Genomic DNA, 25,375 nt, shown 5'->3' with positions numbered 1-25,375 from the left:
CATTTCTTTGTGATTGTATCCATATTTCCATTTTCAGTTTATTTAATAATGAAAGTCAGCCTTCAAAGCCGTTTACAGAAGATGTTGTTCCCCCTAATTATTATTATTGAAAATGTGAGTCGGACTGGAAAAGAACGGAAAGTCATTTATATGCTTGTGGGGATGTTGCGTTCTTAATATTGTCACCTTACAAATGTTATAATATTGTCACCTTACAAATGTTTTAAACAAAAAAAATGGATTTTTTAGAGAAAATTCTTAATAATAAGAATGATATTGATATCAGTAATACCACGATAGGAATGATGTAATAATAATAGAGCAAGGACTGCCTCTAACAATAAAAACAATAATAAAAGATGCTGAATAACAGAGGTAGGTTCATGCGCTTGGCCCTACGGCCTAAACCTCATAATCAGTCAGTAGTAACAACGATGACGTTAATGATAAAAATAACAATTAGAGGCATAATAATACTTCTGCCAAACGACCAGTGTAACCAGCGGTGGTGTCAGCGCGAAAACATCGTGTTGATTTACATACAGTGCACGGGTCACTCGGTAATCACTTTAAATCTCCACCGCTTAATGTAAATCCACCAAATTTATTTATACTCTGCTAATGAATCATTTGTCCGTCATTAGCGCCGACGGTACAAAATGCAGTTTTCAACGTTATGTATTTTTAACATCACAGGTCGGGCCAAACTATGCATTGGTTCTGTGCGCTTTTGGAAATGCACCGACATATACAATCATTCACAAATATTGCAAGAAATATAACACTGTAATGAACAACCAACCCTTCCTTTCATCATTCCAGCAACCATTTCATCGATGTTTGATGTTACCAAATACAGTTTAGTAACACCAGACTCTTCATAAGCGCAGTCATAACGAGTCGTCTGAAGAAACCAGAAGAGTATGCGCTGTTCTATATATTTATAAATATTTGTGAGTATAAAAAAGTCTGAGGGATAATACGTCATCATCAGCCAAGTGTTGCAAATGTAATCTTGTCTGCAGACCATTTTCGTTCCACTGTAGAATATAGCTATTAAAATTATTATGTTAAAGCGGTTGTTTTGCTTTTTTTGTATCAATTTGGATTTTTTGTAATAATTTACTCACGACATTTATTTGTTTTTCTTTGTAATATATTAAGTGTTCAGTGCGCATGCAACCTTTTTCATGGGTGTTCAAATCAGTGGTTTCTTTCTTTCTATATTTCAGAAAATTTGTTATAATGTTTATTAAACTATCTTTTGTTGTTTTTGTTATTATTGCACAATTCAAGGAAGCATTTATTATATCCACATGTGTTATTGTGTATTTTTCTTGTTTCATTTGCTCTTGACGCACCGTTGGTGATGGAGTGATCTCTTCTCCCTTCACATAGTCATTCTTATCCATGGTATGGTTTTCTTCTACTTCTTCGGTGTTGGATATTTGATTCTATAGGTTTTACTCTTATCTGAGGAGATAAAGTCATATTCTTGGCTTGTTTTTGTACGTGTTCTTTCTTTTTATCCTTTGTTTTAACTGATGTTTCTCTAATAGGCCTAATAGTTGGTTTTTCGCTTTTGGTGGCGTTCTCTCCGAAGGTCTCTTATCTTTAATTTCCGGTCCATCACAACTTTCCCCTGCGACTTCTGTAGTAGCATATTCTTGTGCTCCTATTTGCATTATTCCAAATGAATTTGATAAAATATCATCTATATCATTTGTACGTGATTCTTGATTCTTCTCACTTTCAGTTCTAATTTAGCCCTTTTTTTTTACAAACATCCTTGTTCTTTCTTGTAATATTTTCAATTCTGTATTGCATATATAATACATGCTTTCTTTGGACCTTGCATGATGATCTTGCCCACAGTTTACACACTACGGTTCACTGCGATCCATTGTGTGGTATGTTCGTCAGATCCATGGTGAGCGCATACAGGTTCATTTCGATAATTCTCCTTTGTGTAACCATATTTACAACAATTTGGCACTATAGTGGCTTTAGCCAAAAATTTCTATATTTTGAGGTAGATCTTGACCCTCAAATTTTAGTTTTGCTGTATTTAATACTTATCAATTTGTTACTTGGTACAACATATACCTCACAATCCTGGACCCTGGGATATCTCTTTGTAGGTGTCTAATAGTGTACTCTTTTTGACTGGTTCGTTATTTTCAGGAAGTACAATGGTACCCTGAATGCTGTTCATATTATCGTGTTTTTTCCCTTTTACATATATATTTTTTATATTTTTTAGAGACAAATAGCCTTTGGAATGACCTATTGTTGTGGCTTCTATAAACAGTGTCTTTTCTTTTATTTGTCTGAATGACATTCCTGCCATTGAATGCCCTTTTGATAAATAATTTTCCAATTTTAGTGCAGACATTTTTTGGTGTTTCCAGGGGTAGAAACCTTGACCAATTTCCACTCCCAAAGAGGGAGTTGAATTTGCTCTGTGGTATTAGGATTTTAATATCACTTTGACTTTTGTAAATTAAGCTTTCCTTAGAACAGTCCATTGCCAAGCCAGTAGCTGTAGGGAGGTCAGGATTCCTATTTATATGATAAATAACAACAACTTCGTCCAGGATGAGATCCCTCTCACCGGGAGGCCAACAGGAGGAGAAGCATTACCCAGAGTGGTAACTGGCCTGGGATTCTCACCTGTATATACACCATATCCTCAGTGCCTTATGGGTTGTCAGTCTGTTGAGATCAGACCCAGCACTGAGGGTATGGTTTAACATAAAAATTTCCCCTTGCTTGACCACATCAGGTACTCTAGTTCTATGGGTTGAGTGGCATGCTGTCCAACTCCTCAAAGTTACAAGAGCATTGACTTTCGTAATTCAATTCCATGCAAAGGTTGTCAACGAAAGAAGAAGAGGGGAAGGGGAAAATTTATAGGAGTAGCGGTAAAAAGAGTTATAGGTCCCAATGTTTGGTTGAATCCACAAGAGAGTATATGTAGAGGAGCATACACTCCATGCAGTGGAACCCTAAGCGCCTGCCCTGTCAAGGAGTTGGGATCACAGGGTGCAAGGGGATAACACCCTGATGAAAACTTGGGGCATGGAACTCAGCCGAAAGCAGAGAATTCGACTTTGATGTGGCTTTCCCCTCAAAGACAAAGTGTAGGAACTTCAGTGAAAGTACACATCTTTCACATCCACTGTAAACATCCATGCACCTTTCATCAAGGCAGTTATAGACTGTAGTGGCTGACTCCATGGAAAAAAGGGGAACTGTTGGACACAAGAGGCTGAGTCTGTATATGACTAGGACTTGCCTTTGACCTCCTTTGGCCCTTGGAACTAGGAATAGCCTGTTGTAAAAAGCCCACAAAGTAGCCTGTACTTCCTCTATAGCTGCCTTCTCTAATAGAGAAGGGACTTCCTGACTCAACACCTGTCTCTTTCTAGGTTCCCTCTGCATGACTGAAAGGTTGTGAGATGGTTGAAGAGATGGTGAATTCCTGAAAGGAATGCAATAACCTTCCAAAAGAACTTTGTAAGTGCTCCCACACTCGAGTAAAGTGGCCCAACCTGCCACCCACAGGCACCTGACTGTTCGAAGAGCTGTTCTTTATCAGACTTAGGATCTTGATATGAGTGGAAGAATTGCACTTCATTTGGCAGGATGAGATCTGGATCCTTGCTGCCAAAAGAACACTTCTTCCTTCCTGAGCCTGGAAAGGAAGACTGAGGGAAAATAAACCTTACCCCTCTCAGTCTGATCAAGGACTCAAATTTATTGGATGAGCAGGCAACCAACCTCACCCTCCTAGTATAAAGGCTGTTACTTGATTGGCTCTGTAAATAATGAATCAAGCTTTGTCTTCAAGAGAGATACTTTGTTCCTTTTGTACGCACATGTAAAAACAATTCTTACAGGAAACTATGTACACACATGTAAAAACAATCCTTACAGGAAACTATAAAAGAAATTTGGAGAAATATGAACTTCTCTGTACGAGTACAAATATGTGAATACGTAGGTCAAGGTATACCATTCTGCCAAGTTTCAGCTTCTTTTACACTGATTGCTATCATTAAAAAGACCCAATACCACATTTCTAGACTCTGGAGGTTTAACCTAAAGGATTTATTCTTAAATGAGCAATGAAAATTGAGCAAGGTGAAGTTACACATTACGCATTTAGTTAGGAAGATACCACAGGGATGGAATGGGATGTTAAAAGGCAGAAAAACAGTAAAGTATTCTCCTGTGAGTTGAAGTCTTAGCAGTATGGATTTATCCTCTTGGTATCAGAGTACTGTAGTTCTCCCATGTTGGTACAACTAGTTCGTTTCTCACCAACATGTTTTTCATGATGAGAATTACGTTTTATGCTTAACCTTAGGAGTGGACATTTTATTCACTGGTGACTGTTTTTATGACTCAGTTGTTTATCTGGAGATGAGGGTCAGCTATCTCGTTAGAAGTTTTTTCATACAAACAGAAGGTTAACAGTATTCTGCCACTGTTAGGAACTATATGGGTTGGCCTGCAGGCCTGAAAAGAACCTTTGCACTGTCGTCAGATGTCTCGGAGGTAGATTGAGGGGCCATTCTGAGTAACATTTGATGTCAGGAAGTGGAAGTATAAACATCCTACACCTCTTGGCAGTTTAGAATAGTCTTATCCAAGTCTCAATTCTTACATAAGACAACAAGGAGGCAAATCAAGAAATTTGATAAGGCTAGCAAAGAAACTACCTTATCCTTTGGACAGAGTTCAGCAACATCATTCCTTTCCTCGTTTTGTCCTAGGGCAGGGTCTCCAGTCAGATAGTCTCCTCTTCTTCAAGTTTGCCAGTTGTGGAACTACCAGTGTACTGCCCTCCATGCAAGGATCCTCAGGCATGGGCAGTTGAAACCTTCCTTATAGAATGGTCGAATCTGGACCTTGAGGCTTTTCCTCTGTTGGCTGTTTTTGAGGAAATACTCAACGAGTTGTGAACTTCTCGAGTATTTCACAAGGATGATTTTGTTAAAACATCCTTGGCCCCAAAGGAAATGGTTCTTCTAACTTCTTTCCTGGTGGAAGATGTTCTTTGTCTTCTTACATTCAGGAAGGATCTTTTCAGACAGTCGTATTTGAGAAGATTCCTTCAAACCTCCACATACTTCACTGCGTGGAGATTGTCAGTTGCCTGTTACTAAGGGCATTTCTAGAATGGCCAAGGAAGCAATCCTTAAATCTAGAAGGCCCTCCACTGTTAGACTTGTGTTTCAATAACAGTGGTTATTTCTTTATCTCGGTGCTTGTCTTGAGTGATATCCAGCACCCGTTCCACTAGGTATCTTGATTTAAGCTCTACCAGTGTCTCAGATATGCAGAACAGTTGCTGTCACAGCAATCAAGGATCCTACTTTACACTGCTTTCAGTTTTACGTCATGCTGACTGGAATATTGCTCATGATTTAAAGTTTGAAAAGGTTTTCAATCTTTTTTTGGGGGGAATTTCTTCCTCTAATCAAGATTTATGATAATATTTAGGCATAAGCCTTCAGATGTTGACAAACCTCAGTTAAGCCCATTGATCGGGCATCACTTTCTTTGAAGACACTTCTTTTAGCGCTTTTTGCAGCAAAGTGTACTAGTGACTTCAAGCCCTTTCTTGTTGGGGGCTTTGTCCTAGTGGCAACACTGCTCTTTTCTTTCTTTACTTAGAGAAAAGATGTAGTGGAGTAAGCCCTTCCCAGTTTTGGTTAGAGTGCCAAATTTAACTGCTTTGGTGGGCAATGAAGAAGTGGTTATCCTAATGTCCAGATCAGACCTATTAGGTAGTTATATTAGTGAGCTTCAAGCCCTATCTTGTTTGGCTTTGCTCTAGTGGCAACCTCTTTCTTTTCCTTCATTGCTTAGAGAAAAGACTTAGAATTGAAAGTCCTTCCCACATTCGTGACAGTGCCTAATTTATCTGCTTAGGTAGCAATGGAATAATGGCTGTCTTATGTCCAGTAGAACTCAAGGATTTACCTGGACAGACATAAACCTGTAAGAGGAGAAGTTAAGAATTTATCTGTGGTGTCAGAAAGCCAAACACTCCTATGTACTTCTTGCCAATAAGGATCACACATCAGGCAGGAATGTTGAGAAGCTTTTTCTCCCCATTAAAAAGCTTTATAGTCACTTGGCTGAACTCTGTTTCTCTGGCAACACTAACCCACCATCCTCATTCAATGTGGTAGTCAGCTAACTTTAACAGTAGGCAAGATTCATTCCAACTAATGGTAATTTTCATGATAAAATTAATTATTGTAAAGTCACCACATCGGCGCCAGGATAGTGTTTCATCGCCACCATTAATTAAGTCTTATTGTTTTCTTTGGTGACTTTACATACTTACCTACTGTTAAAGTGAGAACCCACCCAGCCTCCCCACATCTTAGGGGGTGGTCATGAAGAAATATAACAATGTAAACATTTCAGCACCATCTGGTGGGAAACAGGTGGAAATAAAGACAGTCCTAGCGACAGCCAAGTATATTTTGTTTTTTTTAAATGCCGATTGCAACAAACGGTGCGAAGATAAAGCTAACTTTAATAGTAGGAGTCAAAATAATGAATTTTATCATGAAAACTATTATTTTAGTCATATTTACAACTGAAAAATATATAGTGATATATAACTGTAATGTGTTGCGAGATTTATTAATGGTCAGTGATAATATAGCTAAGACTCTAAAATATATTAACCCTCTGGTGATCCGAGGACGTGAAACCGCGTCAATAAATTTTTTGCCGTAAGTGCTCCGATGACGCGATTTCTGTGTCATCCATAAGTTATTTTCGGGAGAAATAATAATAAAAAAAAAAAAAGTCATCCGAAGAACACGAGGACTGCGCCATTGTGTGGGCAGATCTTGGACCTACAAGAAAATGCAGTTTTCACTTTTTTTCTAGCATTATTTATTACAAAGTAATTACGAAAAATATCAGTGTATATAAATACACGTTGAACGCCATAGTTCAGCCGGAATTTATACATGCGTAAATAATTTTTTGTACGCCTGTTTGTGCATCTGTAAATAACTTCAATGTGCATGTATTATATATCATTCGCACGGCCATTCTTTGTACTTTATTGTGCTGAACACCAAAATGTAAAAATATCAACATTTCCATATAACAATCGTTGCCGTATATTTTCTTTGAAAAAAAAAAAAAAAGATTGTCTGAAATCTAACGACAATTGCTCAATTTTATTCTAACAATACATATATCTTTCTTTTGTACATTTTATTGGAAATTTATTCAGCTTTCTAATGCCACCTTTATTTTTTTTCTATCTTTATTCCCTACTTAGGTATGATACGAAACATCAACATAAATAGGTTGGAAAATCTGAAAATTGCACTCCGTAAAAAATTAGCATTTTTAATCGGTAACAGCTAATTAGGAAACACATTTATAGCAAAATGATTGCTTCCACGTGAAAGTTCAAACATTTCCACACAATTTACATATAAAATAAACTCCCCAAACCTAATTATTAAATTTTTCATGATTATTTCAAAAAATTATCTATGATTTTCCTTAAAAATTTCATGTTCATCACATCTTTTTTATTATTTCTAAGCCTTGCAAAGATTTTCTGATTGCTTTAGGAAAAAATTCAGTCATTTGCCAACATCATAAAACAAACCAGAAGTGTATATCGGTTATAGTTTGAACATATCGATTTTTACAAAGAATCTTTTCCGTGCAAGCCCCACTTTTCCCTCCATGGCATAAGTCACGTACCGGGTAGCACTATAGGAACCCCCGTAAGCGTGAGAGGGTTAATAGTCCCTTTAATGAGAAGTAAACAGTATTTTGTGTTGACAACCACAGTTAACAAAAAACCATAATAATTGTAAAGTGAGAGTTTGAACTTTAGCTTGCAGAGTAAATATGGGGAAAAGAATAAGATCATGGGTAAGGAAGGTCAATTACAGCATAACAGTATATAAAACTTTAAAAAAAAGGAAATGCAATCAGGTTACAAAGATTATTTTTATATTTTCTAGACATTGGTTTGAACTTCATCATGCCTGAATGAATACAGCATCTACTCCCTTCCTTTTAGTTGCCTACAAATGTTAATCCACTTCCCATTTTTTGGCAACTTACAAATATTAAAAATTTCTTGGATACAGGACAACTTCTATGTTTAGAACAGTATAACAAAGTAAATTACAAGAGTGTTTGATCCTTCACAGTCTTGAAAAAGCAACAAAAATAACTATCTTCTCTTTCCTCGCTATCATCTTTGTCACCATCATCAAGCACTTCTTCAAAATCTGAAAGATATAAATTTCCTTGTACTACATACACTGTATTCAATCCACATTTTCAATTGTTCAGCAATTAGAAATACATAAAAGGAAATTGAAAAATAATGAATGAAAGTTATTATGCATTAATTTATACAAAACCTGTCTAACATCAAACCATTACACTCTTGTATCTGCTGATAAGTTTACTACCTTCTGACTTTACTTATCTTCTGATAAGCAAAGTAAACCATTCAAAATGGGAATGATGAAATACTTTATAAGTAAAAACTGCTAGCAATTTGTTCAGATGTTAAAAACATGCAATCTAAAATCATAGGAAACAGTAATTCAAAGTACTAGCTTGCAATTCAAGAAACACTAGAATAGAATAATGCACAAATACAGTCACAAATTTTTCATATGAACATTCAGGAGTGATTAAAAAAACCATTCTCTTGTTGGACTTGAAGCAAAGTCCCATCAAGAGAACAACTTCCAATTTACAAACTGTGCCTGAATGCATTCTGCGGTTCGTAAGTGTTCATACAATAAGGCAAACAACTCGAGTACAGGAACAATGAGTAGCTCCAGATATCAGAGCCTCAAATCTCAAAACTAAAGGTAACTTTCAAGGGCTTTACTCTTAACTGTAGTATGTTGTTACAACAAAGTCCATTCTCTCCAATATGGAGGAAGAATCTGTCTTACAAATCTCTAGCAACTTCTGAGAAGTTTCAGAGACAGCCTGGGGGTGCTGATCATCTTAATATGCATGCATTGTATACATTGTATATATATTTTATATAAAAAAAAGCAAAGCATGGAAAAAAAAACAAGTTTTGATGTTGGAAAAATCTATTTTTGGAGTTATTAAATTAAATCATGGTCCTGCCAGGGGCTTCATAAGACAGGCCAACCAATATCAAAGAATTCTCTCATAGTTGGTCTTGGCCAGAATGGTGCCTGTTGACACAGTGATGGAGTATAAAAGGACTCAAGGCTGGAAGGTCTTTCATTCACCCTTTTCACACATGTGACAACAGTGCTTGAGTTGGCCATGTTTGCCATATTTGTAGTGATTGCATTCTGCATCTTCTTCCTGGCAACAGCTTGCCTAGTGGTCTTAAATGTCCTTAGAGGAAATTTTTTAGGACTCTTAATGCCCTGGAAAGTTATAGAGCACTAGAAATTTGCCTAGCCTTGGTAGTAATAAGCCTACCTATCCCTCTCCCACATTGAAGGAATTTTTTTTTTGAAGCTTGGGTCAATGGGGCAGGCAGACAAAAAGAAATATGAAGAATGGGCTTAATCATGAAGAAAATGACAGACCTTGGTTTCCAGTAAAGTACAGTTCTCTTAACATCATTCATCAAATAAGCTGCTCCACAGCAACCACTCATTCCTCCTCTTGACAGTTGGACAAAAGAAAAGTTACCTGCATTTCCAATTTGCAGTGCCTGACCACTCAGATGGAAGAGGAATACTAGGATAATTGGGAGTTTCTCCCACATCTAGCCCCTCACTGAAGCGTGTGTGGTCATTTCACAATTAAACAAGGCTCCCTCTCTCTCCATATGCCATGATTCACTGGCTTGGTTCTGGTAAGAATTCCAGAATCATGTTATAATAAAAGGCTGCAGAGGAACACTAAATTTACATTGGAAAAAAATAAAAGATAGATTTTTAAATTTATACTTTTCCAAGGTATAAATACCAGAGCCTTTGATATAGGAGTTATCTCTCAGCATGAACTATGGTCACTGAAATTGTAAACAAGGTAGCTGACAGGTGGATATGATGAGCAGTCGGGCCCTAAGATAAAAGGCAATGGTTTGATGAATGTCTAGGAAAAATACAAATTCTTTTTAAAATTTGTCATTTGTTCCTGAGGAAATACAAACCATTCCTTTTTTATGGAGCAGACTCACTCATTCGGTGGGAGGCCATCTCTTTCAACAGACTGGATGTTGAAGAAACCACCTGGAAATGCCATGACCCCAGTCACCAAAGCAAGCTGAGGGTCAAAGACTCTGGCATTGGGATGTCACTGCGGAGGAACCCTGACCCAAGGGAAGGAGCAGAGCTCTGCACTCAAGTAAGGAAGAATCAGGGAACCATGTAGTATCCCTATTAGGCTATAACATGAAATGAGGGGTTCAGAATATAGCTCTACCCCCTGCCCAACCCATTTAAGGGAATAGTGGAGGAAGATACAACTTAAAGACTAGAAACTCACTGTGTGATTACCTGTATCTCAGTCTGACCCAGCAGGAGGTCAGCCTTAGTTGCTGCTCTGCTAGGGAAAATAAAAATATTAGGGAGAGACCAGTCACTTTACATTTATAGCCCAGACTTAACACTAAGCTAAGTAAGTACTTGAACGAGATACTTTTCTCTGCAAAGGGAGCTGGTTGTCCAGAGGCTTGAGGACGAAGCTTTGGGAGCTTTCATGGCTGTTATTGGCACCTAAGCAACAACATCATACGGCATCATAGAAGTTTCCTTCTCTCTTCAGCTACCTGCAACGATACCAACACCCTTGCTGCAAGGCACACACTGCTACTTTCTCCAGTTGCATGTCATTTCTTGGTAACCATGTATTTAACAGTTGCTGTCTGCCTTGTGTCACAATGCTTTCCATTGACTTTGTGGCTTTTGTGGGTGTTCCTCTAATATAGCAGAGACTATTTTGGCTATGTATTCTGTGCAAGGCCCCACCACCTAAGAGGGTCAGGAAGGTGATGACATTTGAGAAGCAGCTCGATATCATCAAAAGGATCAAGGTCAGCTGATCCATGACCCATATCATGAGTAACACCACAGCCCGGTCTACCTTGCAAGACATCGAGCACAATGGACAAGCTTGGGAAAAAAGACTCGCAGGAGTGAGGTCCCAAGGTCATGGCCAAGTCCCACCATGACAAGATTGAACATGTGCATGGTGCTGAGTTGTAGGCTGCTACCACAAAGTTTGCAGTTCTGCTTGGGGTCTCAACTGTAAGGTGCTTGAGGGTTGGCTGTTTTGGTTCAAAATCTGACTTGGGCTGTCCAGTGAGAGTTGGCTATTTTGATTCAAAACTTGACATGGGCTATCCAACAAGATTAATGGCATAGCCTTGGATGCTTCCAAGGGGGAACAGAGGAATTTTAGCAGACATTTAAAGATGATGAAAAAGGAAGGCCTTGAAACAACAACGCTGACAAAACTGGTCTGTTCTACTGCTCTTTGCCCACTAACACCTTGGCTGATGAAAATGAAAAGAATTTACATAGTAGAGAGCTTTGTAAAAATGTGTCTGCTTTATTATGTACAAATATTTCTGGTAGCCACTGTGCAAACCTGTGGTAGTTGAAAGTGCAAAGCAACCCCATGACCCGCATGGGTCGATGGACAGTCATCCAGTTATTTGGTATTACTTGATGAAGGCTTGGTTCACTGCCAAGATGGTCTGTGATAGGTTCCATAATCACTTTTGTAAGTAGGTTATTCATCATCAGGCACAGGGCTTTGGCATTACTAAAAATCAGGTGAAAGCTTTGGTTTTCATCGACAGTGTGCCTGCACATCCTACCAGAGACCAGGTGGTTGGTGACAAAGGTTGTTTTTGCCTCCTAATACAACTGTACTCATAAAACCAATGGATCAAGGTATTATTGTTGCAACAAAACAGCTATACTGGATGAAGCTCTTTGAGGAGGTGATGTTGGTGTTCAAGGAGAGGAGCAAGGTTTGGATACATAGGGAGGGAATGGACTCTGGAGCATCTTTGAGAGTAATAACTGAAGTCTGCCAACTACAGCTTTGCAGATGCATGGAAAGATGTCACTTTGCAGATCCTGGAGCATGCATGGAACCATATCCTAAAGGGGGATCAACTTCCAAGGTTATGGTGTCGACAACTTTGCACAAATGTTCCTGAGAGTGACATACTAGAGTGACTAAAAGATGATGATGCATTCAGGCTTTGTAAGAGGTAACTATTGTTTCCTGAAAAAAAACATATTTTAACCATAGTTTCCAGAGAAACAAAAAATGTATGCAATCATAACTTATCAGTAGCACTACTAACTGCAAGCTATATAATCATAGTAAAGTGTCATGTATGTTCTACTTAGCTTGCTTACAAGTGACTCAAATTTACATTGAAATGGAAAATTTATTCTTACCAGAGGTGTTACTTTCAAACTTGATGAGCGGTTCCTTTGAAAAATTGACAATCAAGGACTTTGAGTATTTCTTGAGGTTACTCTTAAGTGAAACTTCCCAAGTGGTAGGTGAAATGCTGTGTGCAGAAAATAAAATACATAAATTGCTGTAAAACAAGTTTAGGTTTCTATTCTCTAGCCAAAATCTATCCTAAAAATAAAATACAGTATTAAATTTAATGTCTGGGCCTACAAATCTTCAAAAGATACAGGAGGTAAATTGTAAGTGGTACCTGTGAAATAATAAAATATTTACAACTCACATACTCTTTACTTGTTCATTTATTAATTATTTCCTTTATCATTCACAGATACTCTTGTAGTGTATTTTATGGTGACCAAGTGTACAATATCTTCAAAAACTGCCCACTTAACCTTTTGGGCAAAGTCTTTCTCTTAGGCAATTTTCATTGAATACCAATGCATAAGTAGCTTCTACTACTGAATGCACAAGTGACTTCCACTAAAGAATGCACAAGTGGCTGCCACTGTTGAAAGATATAGGAAGCTGGATAAATGTTGTCTTGACGTAGTGGATGAAAGAGTGCTTTAGCATTCAGTACACTGATATACACTGCTTTAAAAAAACACTTTTCCAATTTCTTATATGTTTTCTGATCTTCAAGAAAGATATGAGACAGGAAATGGGAAAAGTCTCAAAGTAGTGGATCACATAGGCATTGGCATTCAATGAAAACTTAAGCAATTGCTACAAAATAGTATATAGCACTTTTTTTTTTTTTAACTATAATAATCCAATGCTAAAGTAAACCACAGGCATACCATATGCTTGTGTTCCATAACCCTTTCCTTTTTAGTTTTCTGCAAATATGACAAAAAAATAAGCAGGCATTTTTATTCATTTTTTATGTTTCATACATAATAATAAGCGGTGCATAATTTTTGTTTTTGAAAAATTATCAGTATTTTGGAAGTTATTATACTCTGAAATATGACACATTCACATTCTAAGTTAATTTTCGAGTTAACTTCTGAACTTCCTATAATCTAAGGACAAATATTTGCTGTTATTTTCGTCTCATGAAATTCATTAGGTCTCTATAATTATCAAAACAGTACTAGACTGTTAGTCATTTATTGTGATTTTGGATGGTTATGAAACAGCAAAAATGAGAATGAATTTTGGTGAGCACTCAAGCATTTGACACCTAAAGCTCTGTCACATAAGTAAACAAGACACAGCACCATCTACTAAGGAAAATGTACACTAAATGCTCATTAATGGTAGAGGAAGGATAGAAAATGGGAATGCATTGAAGAATGAGTAAAACTGAAATCAAGAAAGCAAGCAAGGATATTGTAGGGTAGTGAACGACTGTTCTCGTGACAGTAAAAAAGCAAATGGTCTTGATTCACGAGTACACTTGGGAAATAAATGTACAGGTTAATAAGCATTGTTAAAATGTTCCTTATTACTGATAGTGCTAGGAAATTAATAAACATCTGATAGTCAAATAGTCAGTTGTACAATTTTCAAAATAAAAAATATATAAACTGGTATTGCTCTATAAACTAAAATTTTAAATGACATTCATGCAAGGTACAGTATTTCTTGATCATAGTTACTCAAGAAAACATACTAACCTGTTAAGGAATTGGCGAACTTTCCCTGTTTCTACAGTGGAGTTGAAAGAGTAGGGTGAAGCAAAATTTTGCTTTTTGAGCTCCTTCAAAACCTTCAAAATACAAAATGAATTAAGAAGAATGAATTTCAAATAGTATCTTAGCAAAAAAAAAAATTATAATTTAAATACTATGGTTACAGCCAGAATTAAAGTGCATAACTCAGGAGTTCATTGATTTTATAGCAACATTTGAAATACAATGCCATGTTAAGAACTGAGGTAAATTATTGTTATAATCCAAAATTATAATTTCCAGGTCAGCTGTATGAAAAACAAACTAATGCCATCCCACTACCAATAAATATCAAGAGTTGTTGTGGATGGAAAGTGAAATGGTTGTCAAGATCTAAATACAGTGAATGAACAGTAGTGGAGCACCATCACAGCTAGTTGTACAGGAAAGTAAAATCCCTCTCTTGCCCTTTCCTTTTTCACCTGAGCAGCCACTATATACACAAAATTTTTGTATTTGGCCAAGGTTTCTTCCAGGATCATGACTAAAGAAAAAGACAGCCCAGCCAAATGAAATATTTTCACTTGTACATGATATGGAATATCTCTTGTAAATGAATGGGGTTAGTCACTTAAGTGCAAGTTGTAGGAAAACTAAGATTTCACCTTTAACTCATAGTTGTACCACATAACCAGAGGATCTACAAGGGTTTCACATAGGTTCTAAACCCATTTCTTGAATTTTAAGTTCCTGTGCTGTAGTGCATTTCATCACTTGTGACCACTCCAAGAGGTACTGTATAAGCAAAATGAACATTAAACCAATGATGAATATCCACCAAAAGACCAGCAAGATGAACTCTGAGATATGGAGAGCCATGTGCCTACAGAATAACATAATTGGTGGCTGAGGCAGGACTCATGATGCAATTAAGGCCAAGGTATTGCAGTTATTATACAAAGACAGCCCAGTGCACAAAAAGTGGCAATTACTTTTCCACAATAACTGGAGGACAGGATAGCAATGGAAAATGTTAGTAACATTAGAAACACCCTACAACTATTATTATAGTTCAGACCAGGGATTAAAATTTGGCAAAGACAGATAGTGATGGCAGCAGACATTACTAAACTGACAACTTAAAGATTGAGAAGGCTCAAAACATGTGATGAAAATGAATGAGGAACAGTTATTCAGAGACATTAGATATTGAAGTAACAAGAACAATACTGGTGGGAAGGTCCAAAACATGAAAAGTGGGATCACTGAAAAGAATTCAGCCAGAAGATGCAGAGAAGAGAAGAGAGTAGAGAGAACTCATTTTATATCTAACCCAGTCTAGGGTAAACTGGTTGTAAAAACTTTAATGGTGATGCCTAAGTTACAACTGTTGATAGTAATGGCACCTTGGCATGATTAATCAGCACCTCCATTATCTCTAATAACAAGAATAATGTCCAGCATATTTCATTATCAAAATGACAAAGTAGTGCAACTAGACTGCCATGCCATATTTCACGACTAAAGAGGGTGGCGCAATACCCTCATTTTTCAGAAGGGTATAAAATGAAGCCACACAAGGTTAGTCAAGTAAAGCCCAGTGCCAAAACTGGTCCTTTGGTCAAATGTTTCAAGTCAACTATATGTTTATAAAGGTCATTTCTCTCAAGTTATGGGATCTGGATATAAATGCTTTCAGTAGTACTAATCACTTAAATTTTCCATATTAAAAAAATAACACTGACCTGTGATGCAAATTGCTTCAAGACTGCTTGAGGCAAGTTGAGATATGTATGCAATAAAAGAACAACCTGAAACCCAATATGAAGTTTTTCTAACAGACTCATTGTCTTTTCCAGGCTTTGGTCCTCATTCATGACAAACCAGGAAAACTCGTCTCCTAGCACTAAATCACCACCTGGAAAAAAAACACCACATGAAGTATTCCAACATTCTACAGTACTTATTTATGAGGATCCTAAAAAACCTTATATTAATAATGATATTAATTAATTCTAATTGAGTGACTTTCTAAACAGGAAAAGAAATTGTGTCATTAATATCTCTGAAAGTATTTACTGTATATAGTCATACCTTGGAATATATTTATATAGTCTCGTTTGATCTTCTCCATGCCAATGTCAACAAGCATTTCAATAGGAGTAAGCCCACTCAAATCAGGCTCCCCTGACTGACCTCGCATGAGACCAAGGGCTGCAATTCCAATCTGCAAAAGTGCACTTAGATTAATTTGAAAGTACAATATTTTCAAATGCCCATTTTAACACTATTCAAAAGCAATCAAAATTTCTCTTGATGCATTTTAAATCACGTGGGAAGGCTACAAAATAAAGGATTTACTATGAATACATGATGAAAGTGAAAGCACAACAAACCTGAAACTCATACCTTTGTTTTAGTCCGAACATGTATCTGGGGTCGTATGTGTCCTGAAGCAATGGCCTCAAAAACTAATCTGAGGCTTGATTCTAGCTCGCTGTATGACTCACATTCTGCATTTAAAAACAAACACATTATTTATATACAGTAACCCCCGTATCCTTGGGGGGGGGGGGATGAGTTCCAGGCCCACCTGCAAATAGTTAAAATCCGCGAATTCTTGCTATCCCCCCCCCCTCTAAAAAGGCTTATAACTTCCCATCTTGAAAGTTCAAATACCAAATGTGTACTTAAAGTATCATCCTACATCATATATACCTTAAATTATTATCCTATTACTGTATTAACCTTTGAAATTATATTATGAATATAATTTCAAAGTCACCTTAAACATTAGTACTCTTAAAAATATATACATACTACTTCTAAGCCTTCCAGCCAAAGCAGAGAGAAAGAGAGTTACCACTTTGACTTATATTCAACAAGGCTGGCTGGGGCAAAAGATAGAAAGAAAGAGAGAGAGAGAGAGGTGAGTTTATCTCTACTTTCTCAGACAACAACAAATTTTGTTTGTTTTTTGTCTTCCAAAGATGCAATACCTTACTACACATTTTTAAAACACCATGAACACACACACACAAACAGTATCTTTTCCTGAGAGAGAGAGAGAGAGAGAGAGAATAACGGCTTGATGACATCAAAAGATTGAAATCTTTTGAGCTTCTGAGGGCAACACTCCTTCCCCTCCCACCAATATGTCAAACTCTCAAGTAAATTGACATTTACCCTCCCCCCCTTCTTTCTCAAGCAGAGGATAAAAGAGACTGGGAATCACTATTTGTTTGTTTAAAATGTTAAAAAATTTACTACACAAATGCATGGAAAATATTATATTATTATTATTATTATTATTATTATCATTATTATTATTATTATTATATTTGAAAATTAGTGGGTAATTTTATCATAAAAAATGTATTTAGTCATGAAAATAACATAAAAATACACTAATCAGTGAATATTTCCTGACAAAAAAGTCATGAATTGCCGAATTTTCTGCGAATAATTTATAGATACGTTCCACAGAAAATCCTGCGAATCATAAGAATGAGAGTATGGGGGGTTAACTGTACAGTATTCTTGAACAAATGATCGCCTACCTTGTGTGTGACTACTTTGAGTGAAATACAACTTTGAATCTTCATGCACATCACATTACTACAAAAGGTATTCACAAGTTTAAACCTTCAGAATGCTGAAGTAGTAATTTGAATTGAATCAAAGCACTGGGACCTATGAGGTCATTTAGCGCTGTAACAGAAATTGACAGTAAAGGGTTTGAAAGGTGTAACAGGAGGAAAACCTTGCAGTTGCATTATGAATCAATTGTTAGGAGAGGGTGGAAAGTAATATGGAAGAGAATATGAAAGGAGGAACAGTAAAAGGAACGAAAGGGGTTGCAACTAGGGGCTGAAAGCACGTTGCAAAGAACCTCAAGTAATGCCTACAGTGCTCTGCATGAGGTGCACTGATGGCGCTACCCCCCCCACAGGGGATGTAGTAATTTATCTGTTTACATCATGAACTGTCTTTTACATCATGAACTGTCTTGTACATGAAATGTAAAGTCTTACTCATTAACACAGTCCAAAGGAGATCGGTGAAGTCCATATTTTGCCGACGACTGTAAAACTTGTCTTCAACCATTGTATCAGAATTTGGTGTGCCTTCTTCCACTTTCTTCTGACGTTGTGCTGCAGAATAATAAGACTGTTAGATTGCTAGCAAGCCTGTGTTAGGGATACTGCCAACAGTGTTTCTTACATGGTATGCTTTGGTGGTAATAAGGTTTTTGTAGCATTCCTTCAGCTTCTACTGTATTATTGCTTTCAGACTTTTGCTTTTTTATCCATCTCATTTTTACCTCTGCCTTACCTAGCTGTACAACTTCTTTATCTTTATGATACTCCCATTTTCAATCTTCATGTACACACAAATCCTTCAAGTGAACTCAACGAGTCTCAAAATGTAACTTCTTGGTCTCATTAAAATACAGTTCTTTTACATTAAATCATACACACTGCAAAGGCCTGTATAAAACTATAAAAAACTGTAAACATATGTAAATACCTTCAAAAGATAATCACACTCAACAACCATCAACATTTTGTTTGAAGCTGCCTTAAAGCTAATACATTTACAGAGGAGAGACAATTAACTGCTATAAAATACTAAATGCAAAACTACAGGAAATTGTTAAGGATCATATTTAGCAAAAGTGGCAAATTCCACAAAAATTAATCCAAAGAAATATATACTAAAACATGAGACACTTGGACTCAAACCAGGGAACAGATTCCTGAGGTTCAAGACCCCACTCACCGGGTCAAGGTGGTCCCACATCGAGGGAGATTCATCTCATAATTGCCAAATAAATAACTACTGGATCTTTAATATTTGGTCGTATGTTTAACAACTAAATTTAACTCATTTTTAACGCAAAAAACATTAAATATATCATGATGCATACTTAGCCAAGAGGTTATAACTTTTTTTTTTAATACTGTAACATTTGTTCAGACTTTTTTGACATGGCAATTTAATAGTCACTGACGCATTCTCATTGAAATGAAAATGGCAGCTTCCATGACATATAATAGTTGGATGGTTTGTTTGATGTGTTCTTGATATTTATGTAACGATAATCATACTTATGCCACTGCTAATCATCTTAATAAATATTTTTTAACTTATAGATAAGTGAAAATATAATAGTTTTGCAATAAGATTCGAAACTGCTATGGTGGCCCTTGAGGCACATCGCCATAGCGCGTCACAGGTTAATAGTTGTATTATGCCTTGTATTAAGCTTGGTTCTACCTTTGAGAAACCTGCAATAAGTATGTGGAAAAGCACATAATTACATAGGCGTTCTCTTCGAAATTCGGCAATGGCCAGATCCCAAGGTTGCCAGATTGAAAAGGTCAAACCTGTTTAAAAGGATGTAATTTAAACAGTAACATGTTTAAAAGGATGTAATTTAAACAGCTGAGACTCATATTTAGTAAGATAATTATCAAAGGCATAACTATGAATATCATTACATAAATATAATGAATAAATGAACAGATTCAAGATGAACTATGCTGGGAACATTCATAGAATGATGCCTTCCAAATGATAAGTTCAGGATTGATAACGACTGAATTTTATACCCATCAGAGGTTTAATCATTTGAAGATGTTTACCCAATGCATGTTTTCACCATTTTTCTTCAAAATCTGTTGACTGGTTAAAGTACCCTTGCCAACACTGACAAACTGAACAAAAATCATAACCACAGAGGAAAAGATAAGTACCACAGAATCTTGAGTAACAAACAATCATGTCTCCATCTTTCTAGACCTTTTTATGAATAATCAAGGTACAAGTTGTAAATTCCTTTAAACAGTAAATGCCCTAAACATAGGTTTTATAATTGTAATACACTTAGTGTTAAACAAAGTAACCAGCTCAACACATCTCCCCTATATATTTAGTATTCTCACCAAAGCATATCAAGAAAACATGATTAGAGTTAATAAAAACCAAGTTGTCTTTTACCTTTCTCCTTTATAGTGGTGAAAAATGCTTCTAAATCCTTAGCGACTGAGCTGGAGTCTTCTCTTATGCACCATGAGACTTCACCGCACTTAAGGCCTTTAACAAAACCTTGCAAAACACTTAACTCTTGAAACATCTGATATGCAGGACTCCTCTGATCACTACACACCACCTTTACAGACTGAAATTGAGAAAATACAGTTATACTTCCCTCATAAAACTGTCAAAAATCCAGACGGGGTACTTCCCCATTTGCCTAGCTAAGCGTGAGTTTACTGTACTGGGCTTTACTCCTAGTAATTAGAGAATGAGGTTAAAAATTAAATTCAAACTTTGTCTTACAAAGTTCCTGTGTAAAAACTACACAAGTAAGGTATTCTGTTTTACTAAAGAAATGCTTCAACACACATTAAAAAAATTAAAATTATTTTATGATTTTTCTATTCAATCCCTTAATCAAAGGCATCAAAACTCAGTTGACTTAAAAAAATTAAGACACTAAATGTAAGAATTCACCACTGTTGTATGGGCATCAAAAGCTGGAGGTGTAAGAATTGTGTGTGTTTCTCTCCATTTACATGTCATGTGAACACTTGAATTTTCTGTTTCATCATCACAGCGTAACACATCGTATGTTGCCTTTACAGAGCTAGCAATCTGAAATTAAAAAGTTCTCTATTATGGATGGTACCATACTATCAAGCAGCATACTGCAAAGTAATAAAAACGAAAAATAACATAACATTAGTGGGATGAAAAAACTTCATTTACCATCACCTATAGTGCATTCGGAAAGCTTCTGTACATCCATGCCTAAAAAGACAGTACTAGGAGGAGCTGCCCCCTCCCTCACAGGGAGGGGGAGGGGGAAGCCTCTGCCCCCAACAAAAAATAAACAGAGGCAGCTACATCAATCACAAGATCTCGCGAGCTCCTCCTCGGTTCCTCTAAAGATGAAGCAATCGAAGAATGAGGAGTAAAATCTTCCTGAGAAGATGCAACAAGAGGAGATTTCGGCACGGGAGATGACAAACAAGAAGGAATGGCGGTGTCTGCTGCCACTGGAGGCAAGATGCATTCCCAAGGTGGAGCAACCGATTTCCTCTTATACCTCCTCTTCTTACCGAAGTTCTTCCATTGCTCAGGAGACCAACTACGACACTCAGAGCAGGGGTTACTTACATTGCAATCATTAACCCTGCATCTGCTATAAGTAGTAAGGGGGGTTGGTATCCAATGAGGCTAAATAACGAGAGCATGGGTTATTAATTACACCCAGGCTCCTTCTCTGAGGCCTGGATTGCTTAGATGATTCATGGGTTTACATTTCATAAATGCAAATACACACAGACAGCACAATGTAACACAGAACCACGCAAACAAAAAAGAAAACAAAAACCAGAATACCAAGGCGTAAAATGAACAGGTAGTGCGTAAAAACCGGCCTCTTAGCAAGAAAAGGGCAGCACGCGCATCTTGCAGGACGACGGTTAAAAAGAGAACTGAAGAGTCACAGCATCATCTGGGAACAAGAAACAGGCAACTGTAGATGCTAGGGAGGTTCCCAAACTGGTCTTATGACCACCTTCTCTAAGAAAGATTTGACTTCTTATTGTAAGACTAGAAACTATTCCTGGTGATGGAGGTCAGAAGGGAAGATATCAGTGATGGCAACAGAGGAGCAGCCAAAAAAGGACTGATAGAATCCTCCCTGATTACTTTCACCACCCTTAGTTCTGAATCTAAGTCTTGCCAGACGCTCGAAAAGGCCTTAAGATGGCCTCCTGCCTGACTATGAGAACTGCAATACCCAATTACTTCTGGCATTGTGAGAATTCTTAATCTTATGGTACTCAAACATCAATCCTCAAAAGGATTTAGAAGAGACAAGAAATCTGAGGGGGGCCTCAGCTGAACCTTGGATGGAGGACTGGAAACAGGAACAGGAGCTGGCCTCTTTAAAGCTAATGCACACACCTTCCCTTATTGCCTTTAAAAGATGAACTGAGAATGTGCCCGTGCAGCAAATCAAAAACCGCCACCGACTTCTGGTAAGGAGTTACCTTAGACACTAAATACAAACATTGCTGTTCTCTATTCTTTGGCATAGCATCAATAAATCAGTGTGATGTTACATCAGCAATTGCCTTATTGAGCAACTTGAAACTCTAAATACTTCCAAAATAAGAAATCCTTCCAGCAACAAAAAATCTTTAACCTGACGTAAGGAATGTATAACACCAAGTATGAGTTCAGCAAATTATAACACCTCAATGACTGGAAAAGTGACATCATCAGATTTTCCATCTAATTGGTAGACCATGGAACCTTGGCTGGCTTTAACACTCTTCCATTCATCAGATAGAAAGATATGAGGGGACTCTACACAACCTCACAAAAGGAGGAAGACAAATAAAGCATTCTTAAAAGAGACCTTATGCACAAGAACATGTGAAATGTCTTCACTGTGCCTTAAACAAGGTAGAAAGCTTCAACCTCTTTTCATTTTTAACTGAAGACCAAGTATCAGAAGACAACAAAGACCCAGTCTCTGCCATCTCAAAATCATAAACCAAAGGAGGGCAGAGAGAAGCACACCTGTCAACAAGCCACCATATAACAGAGGATGAATCTCCCACAAACTCCTCCTCTGCAAGAACTGACAAAGGAGCCAGGGCAGCAGAAGCTGACTCATGACGTAAAGCAAAACTAGAGGCAGAAGGGGAGGCAGCTGGAAGGACACACTATTGTTGTGCAACACCTGAGGCACTAAGAAAGTGATGACATCACAGTGACAAGTAGAGCAGTAAGGCAGTTGGGAGGGAAGAGAGAAGTGAGTCAGCAATGCTTTCATGACTACTCACCAGCCACCTCCTTACAAGTTGTCATGCTGCCTAACAATGGCAGTTCACACATAAAAAATACTTCCAGTACAGCATTAAACTTATTTTCTAAGGATGCAGCAAGTGCTGCAAGGGACATATTTGGGGTGATGGAATAGGAAAGGCCACTAATACTGACAGACACACTAGACAAGATGGATGGAAGACATAAAAATTATGAGGAGACAGAGGAAACAAGCAGGGAGAATATAGAGGAAAAGAACAATAGACTGAGACTGTAAGGCCGAAACAGTTAACTTTAGTAGCAGAAATCACAGTAGATGAAACATTAACCTTGCAGCTATGGTTATCTCCTACTTTACTAGATTCTAACTCTAAACCTACAATGCTATCATTAGAACTTGACAATATTATCAGTGTTAACTGGTGCATCGACTTACAGTTACCAAACTGATCATTTGGCAATCGAAGAATATGACTGGTCTTCTGCAATAAAGGAGAGAAAGGTATTGGAGGGCACAGAACACTCACCCCGAGACATGACCTGGTTGCCTGGTAACAGAGGCTTCCTACTGATGCAGGGTAGTCCTGAGCTCAGGCGACTGATGGGCAAAACCACCACCACTTTTTCTCTCAGGGGAGGAGTGCAAAAACAGAGTGCACCATGGGGTTACTCGGCACAAATTCAGGTAAACCCTTAACAGATTCCAAAATCCAACTAACACCTTTTTTTTTAACTATCCAGTCGCTTTCCTTAAACTGGAGGGGGGAGCTGAAGACATAGCTACAGCAGGGGTAACAGGAAGCATGAATGACATCAGAGAAAGGAGGGAATGGTTATACTCTGACCCCTACAACTGACACAAGTACAGTACCTATCTATTCCTGTAAAATACATCTTGTTTTCACAAAAGTCACTATGGCGGAACCTAATATTCTTATGTTTACGCCTTCCAAGTGAGGAAGGTATTATCCAACAAAGCAAAAACGGTCAGAATACCATGATACAACATAACAGCACCAATCACTATGATAGCAAGAATTCTGAAGAGAACTAAAACATTCAATACCAACCTAGTGGAGAACAGGTGAACGAGTCATTCCATCTGGGTCAGCCAAGCATTCTTTTTTGAATGCTGACCATACCTGACCAACGCAGAGATGTAAGCTATCTTGAACAATAGGTAAGATTCATCCCAAATAGTGGATTATCTAACTGCCAAACAAACTAGCAAAAATGCAAGAGCTGAGAGCAAGATCACTGGGTCTTCTCATTTTATGCACATCAGGTACCACTACCACCTCCCCTTGATCCAAGAAAACGACAGGAGTCGGGTTAAACTACTTTACTAATATTATTTCCTGGTTTGTTAGATTTCAAAAGAAGTCCACAATCTTCTAAAACTATGGCCTGGACTGTGCTAATTTATCAATAGCTAATCTTTCAAATCCTTAACTAATATATTTAACTAGGTATATAAAAGTACATAATTACTTCATCTGAAGGACAACCAGCAGTAAGATGTAGCTGGAGGTGATCAAGAGAAGGAAGATAATCAGCTGAATGGAATGGTCCAGAGGATGTAATCACCGTTCTGGTGACATCTGCAGCTGTACGATGAAGTCCACAAAAAAGGGTGCCCTGGGAGGAAAACAATTTAATGTACCAACACTCAAAAGTAACTATATTTAACATTAATGATAAAAACAAATTTTGCACTCTACCTTGTGTTAGAAAATTTTTTAGTATACAGTTTTTCACTTACATTCCTTTACAGTAATTTTTTAGGAAAATTATTTTCCAAGACATCAGAAATTTATAATTACAGTATATCCAATGATCACATTTTTGAAAAACATGCATTTAATAAGTAGAGACAGCAGTTTTGTGCTGCTAGGAGTCACTGAATCATAGCAAGCACCATTGTTTACTTAACTGCAAAAATAAGTAAAGATTGTAAAAGGATGACAGGAAATAAAATCATACAGAAAGTTTTCAGGATAAGAGAAAAGAAAACAAAAGTAAAATTAAGGAAAGATCACATTCATTTAAACTTTTAACAAAAAACAGTGAGGAACAGAGGTAAAAGAGAAGGAATGAAACTGCCAAAGCTGCCACAAAAACAAGCAGATCTACACTTAAGACTAGATTGTACCTTAAGCACATTACAAATTCTACATTCACTGCTACACATACTATTAATACGTTAATTGTCTTATATTTAGAATGTATGCACTTCTGTGAAGGAAAGACTCACTTTGGTGATGCAGAGCATGGCATCAGTTTAGCAATCATATCAGGGATACCCTGCTGTATTCCATTCTCTTTCAAAATCACATGTACATATTAAATATTACGTTGTGCCATATTCAAAGAACTTATGATGATTAAACAATTTTTAACATCAGCTTTTTTCCCTAAAGTGTAAAACGTTTTAGTTCTCTCAA

At 37.2% G+C, this 25,375-nt stretch overlaps 1 protein-coding gene and 1 long non-coding RNA gene across 5 annotated transcripts in view; one reads left to right on the top strand and one right to left on the bottom strand.

The window, feature by feature from the left end:
• Positions 1–15,903, top strand: part of LOC136847666 (uncharacterized) — a 319,834-nt gene extending 303,931 nt beyond the window's left edge. The window contains exon 3 of the long non-coding RNA XR_010855791.1: positions 14,385–15,903. This is a non-coding gene — a long non-coding RNA (uncharacterized lncRNA). The remainder of the gene's footprint in view (positions 1–14,384) is intronic.
• The window catches only part of Zwilch (zwilch kinetochore protein), a 32,538-nt gene continuing 14,543 nt past the window's right edge, over positions 7,381–25,375 (bottom strand). For all 4 annotated transcript variants that reach the window (XM_067119463.1, XM_067119465.1, XM_067119467.1 and 1 more), the window contains exons 6-15: positions 24,423–24,569; positions 20,601–20,741; positions 20,085–20,265; positions 18,116–18,235; positions 16,491–16,594; positions 16,176–16,308; positions 15,827–15,999; positions 14,088–14,179; positions 12,444–12,559; positions 7,381–8,300 (exon numbers count right to left, since the gene is read on the bottom strand). In XM_067119463.1, the coding sequence (XP_066975564.1) occupies positions 8,194–8,300; positions 12,444–12,559; positions 14,088–14,179; positions 15,827–15,999; positions 16,176–16,308; positions 16,491–16,594; positions 18,116–18,235; positions 20,085–20,265; positions 20,601–20,741; positions 24,423–24,569 (1,314 nt within the window). In that variant the 3' untranslated portion in view covers positions 7,381–8,193. The remainder of the gene's footprint in view (positions 8,301–12,443; positions 12,560–14,087; positions 14,180–15,826; positions 16,000–16,175; positions 16,309–16,490; positions 16,595–18,115; positions 18,236–20,084; positions 20,266–20,600; positions 20,742–24,422; positions 24,570–25,375) is intronic.

The sequence above is a fragment of the Macrobrachium rosenbergii genome, chromosome 17 (genome assembly GCF_040412425.1).
Source record: "Macrobrachium rosenbergii isolate ZJJX-2024 chromosome 17, ASM4041242v1, whole genome shotgun sequence".
Lineage (NCBI taxonomy): Eukaryota > Metazoa > Arthropoda > Malacostraca > Decapoda > Palaemonidae > Macrobrachium > Macrobrachium rosenbergii.
This window is presented reverse-complemented; position numbering and strand designations above follow the sequence as displayed.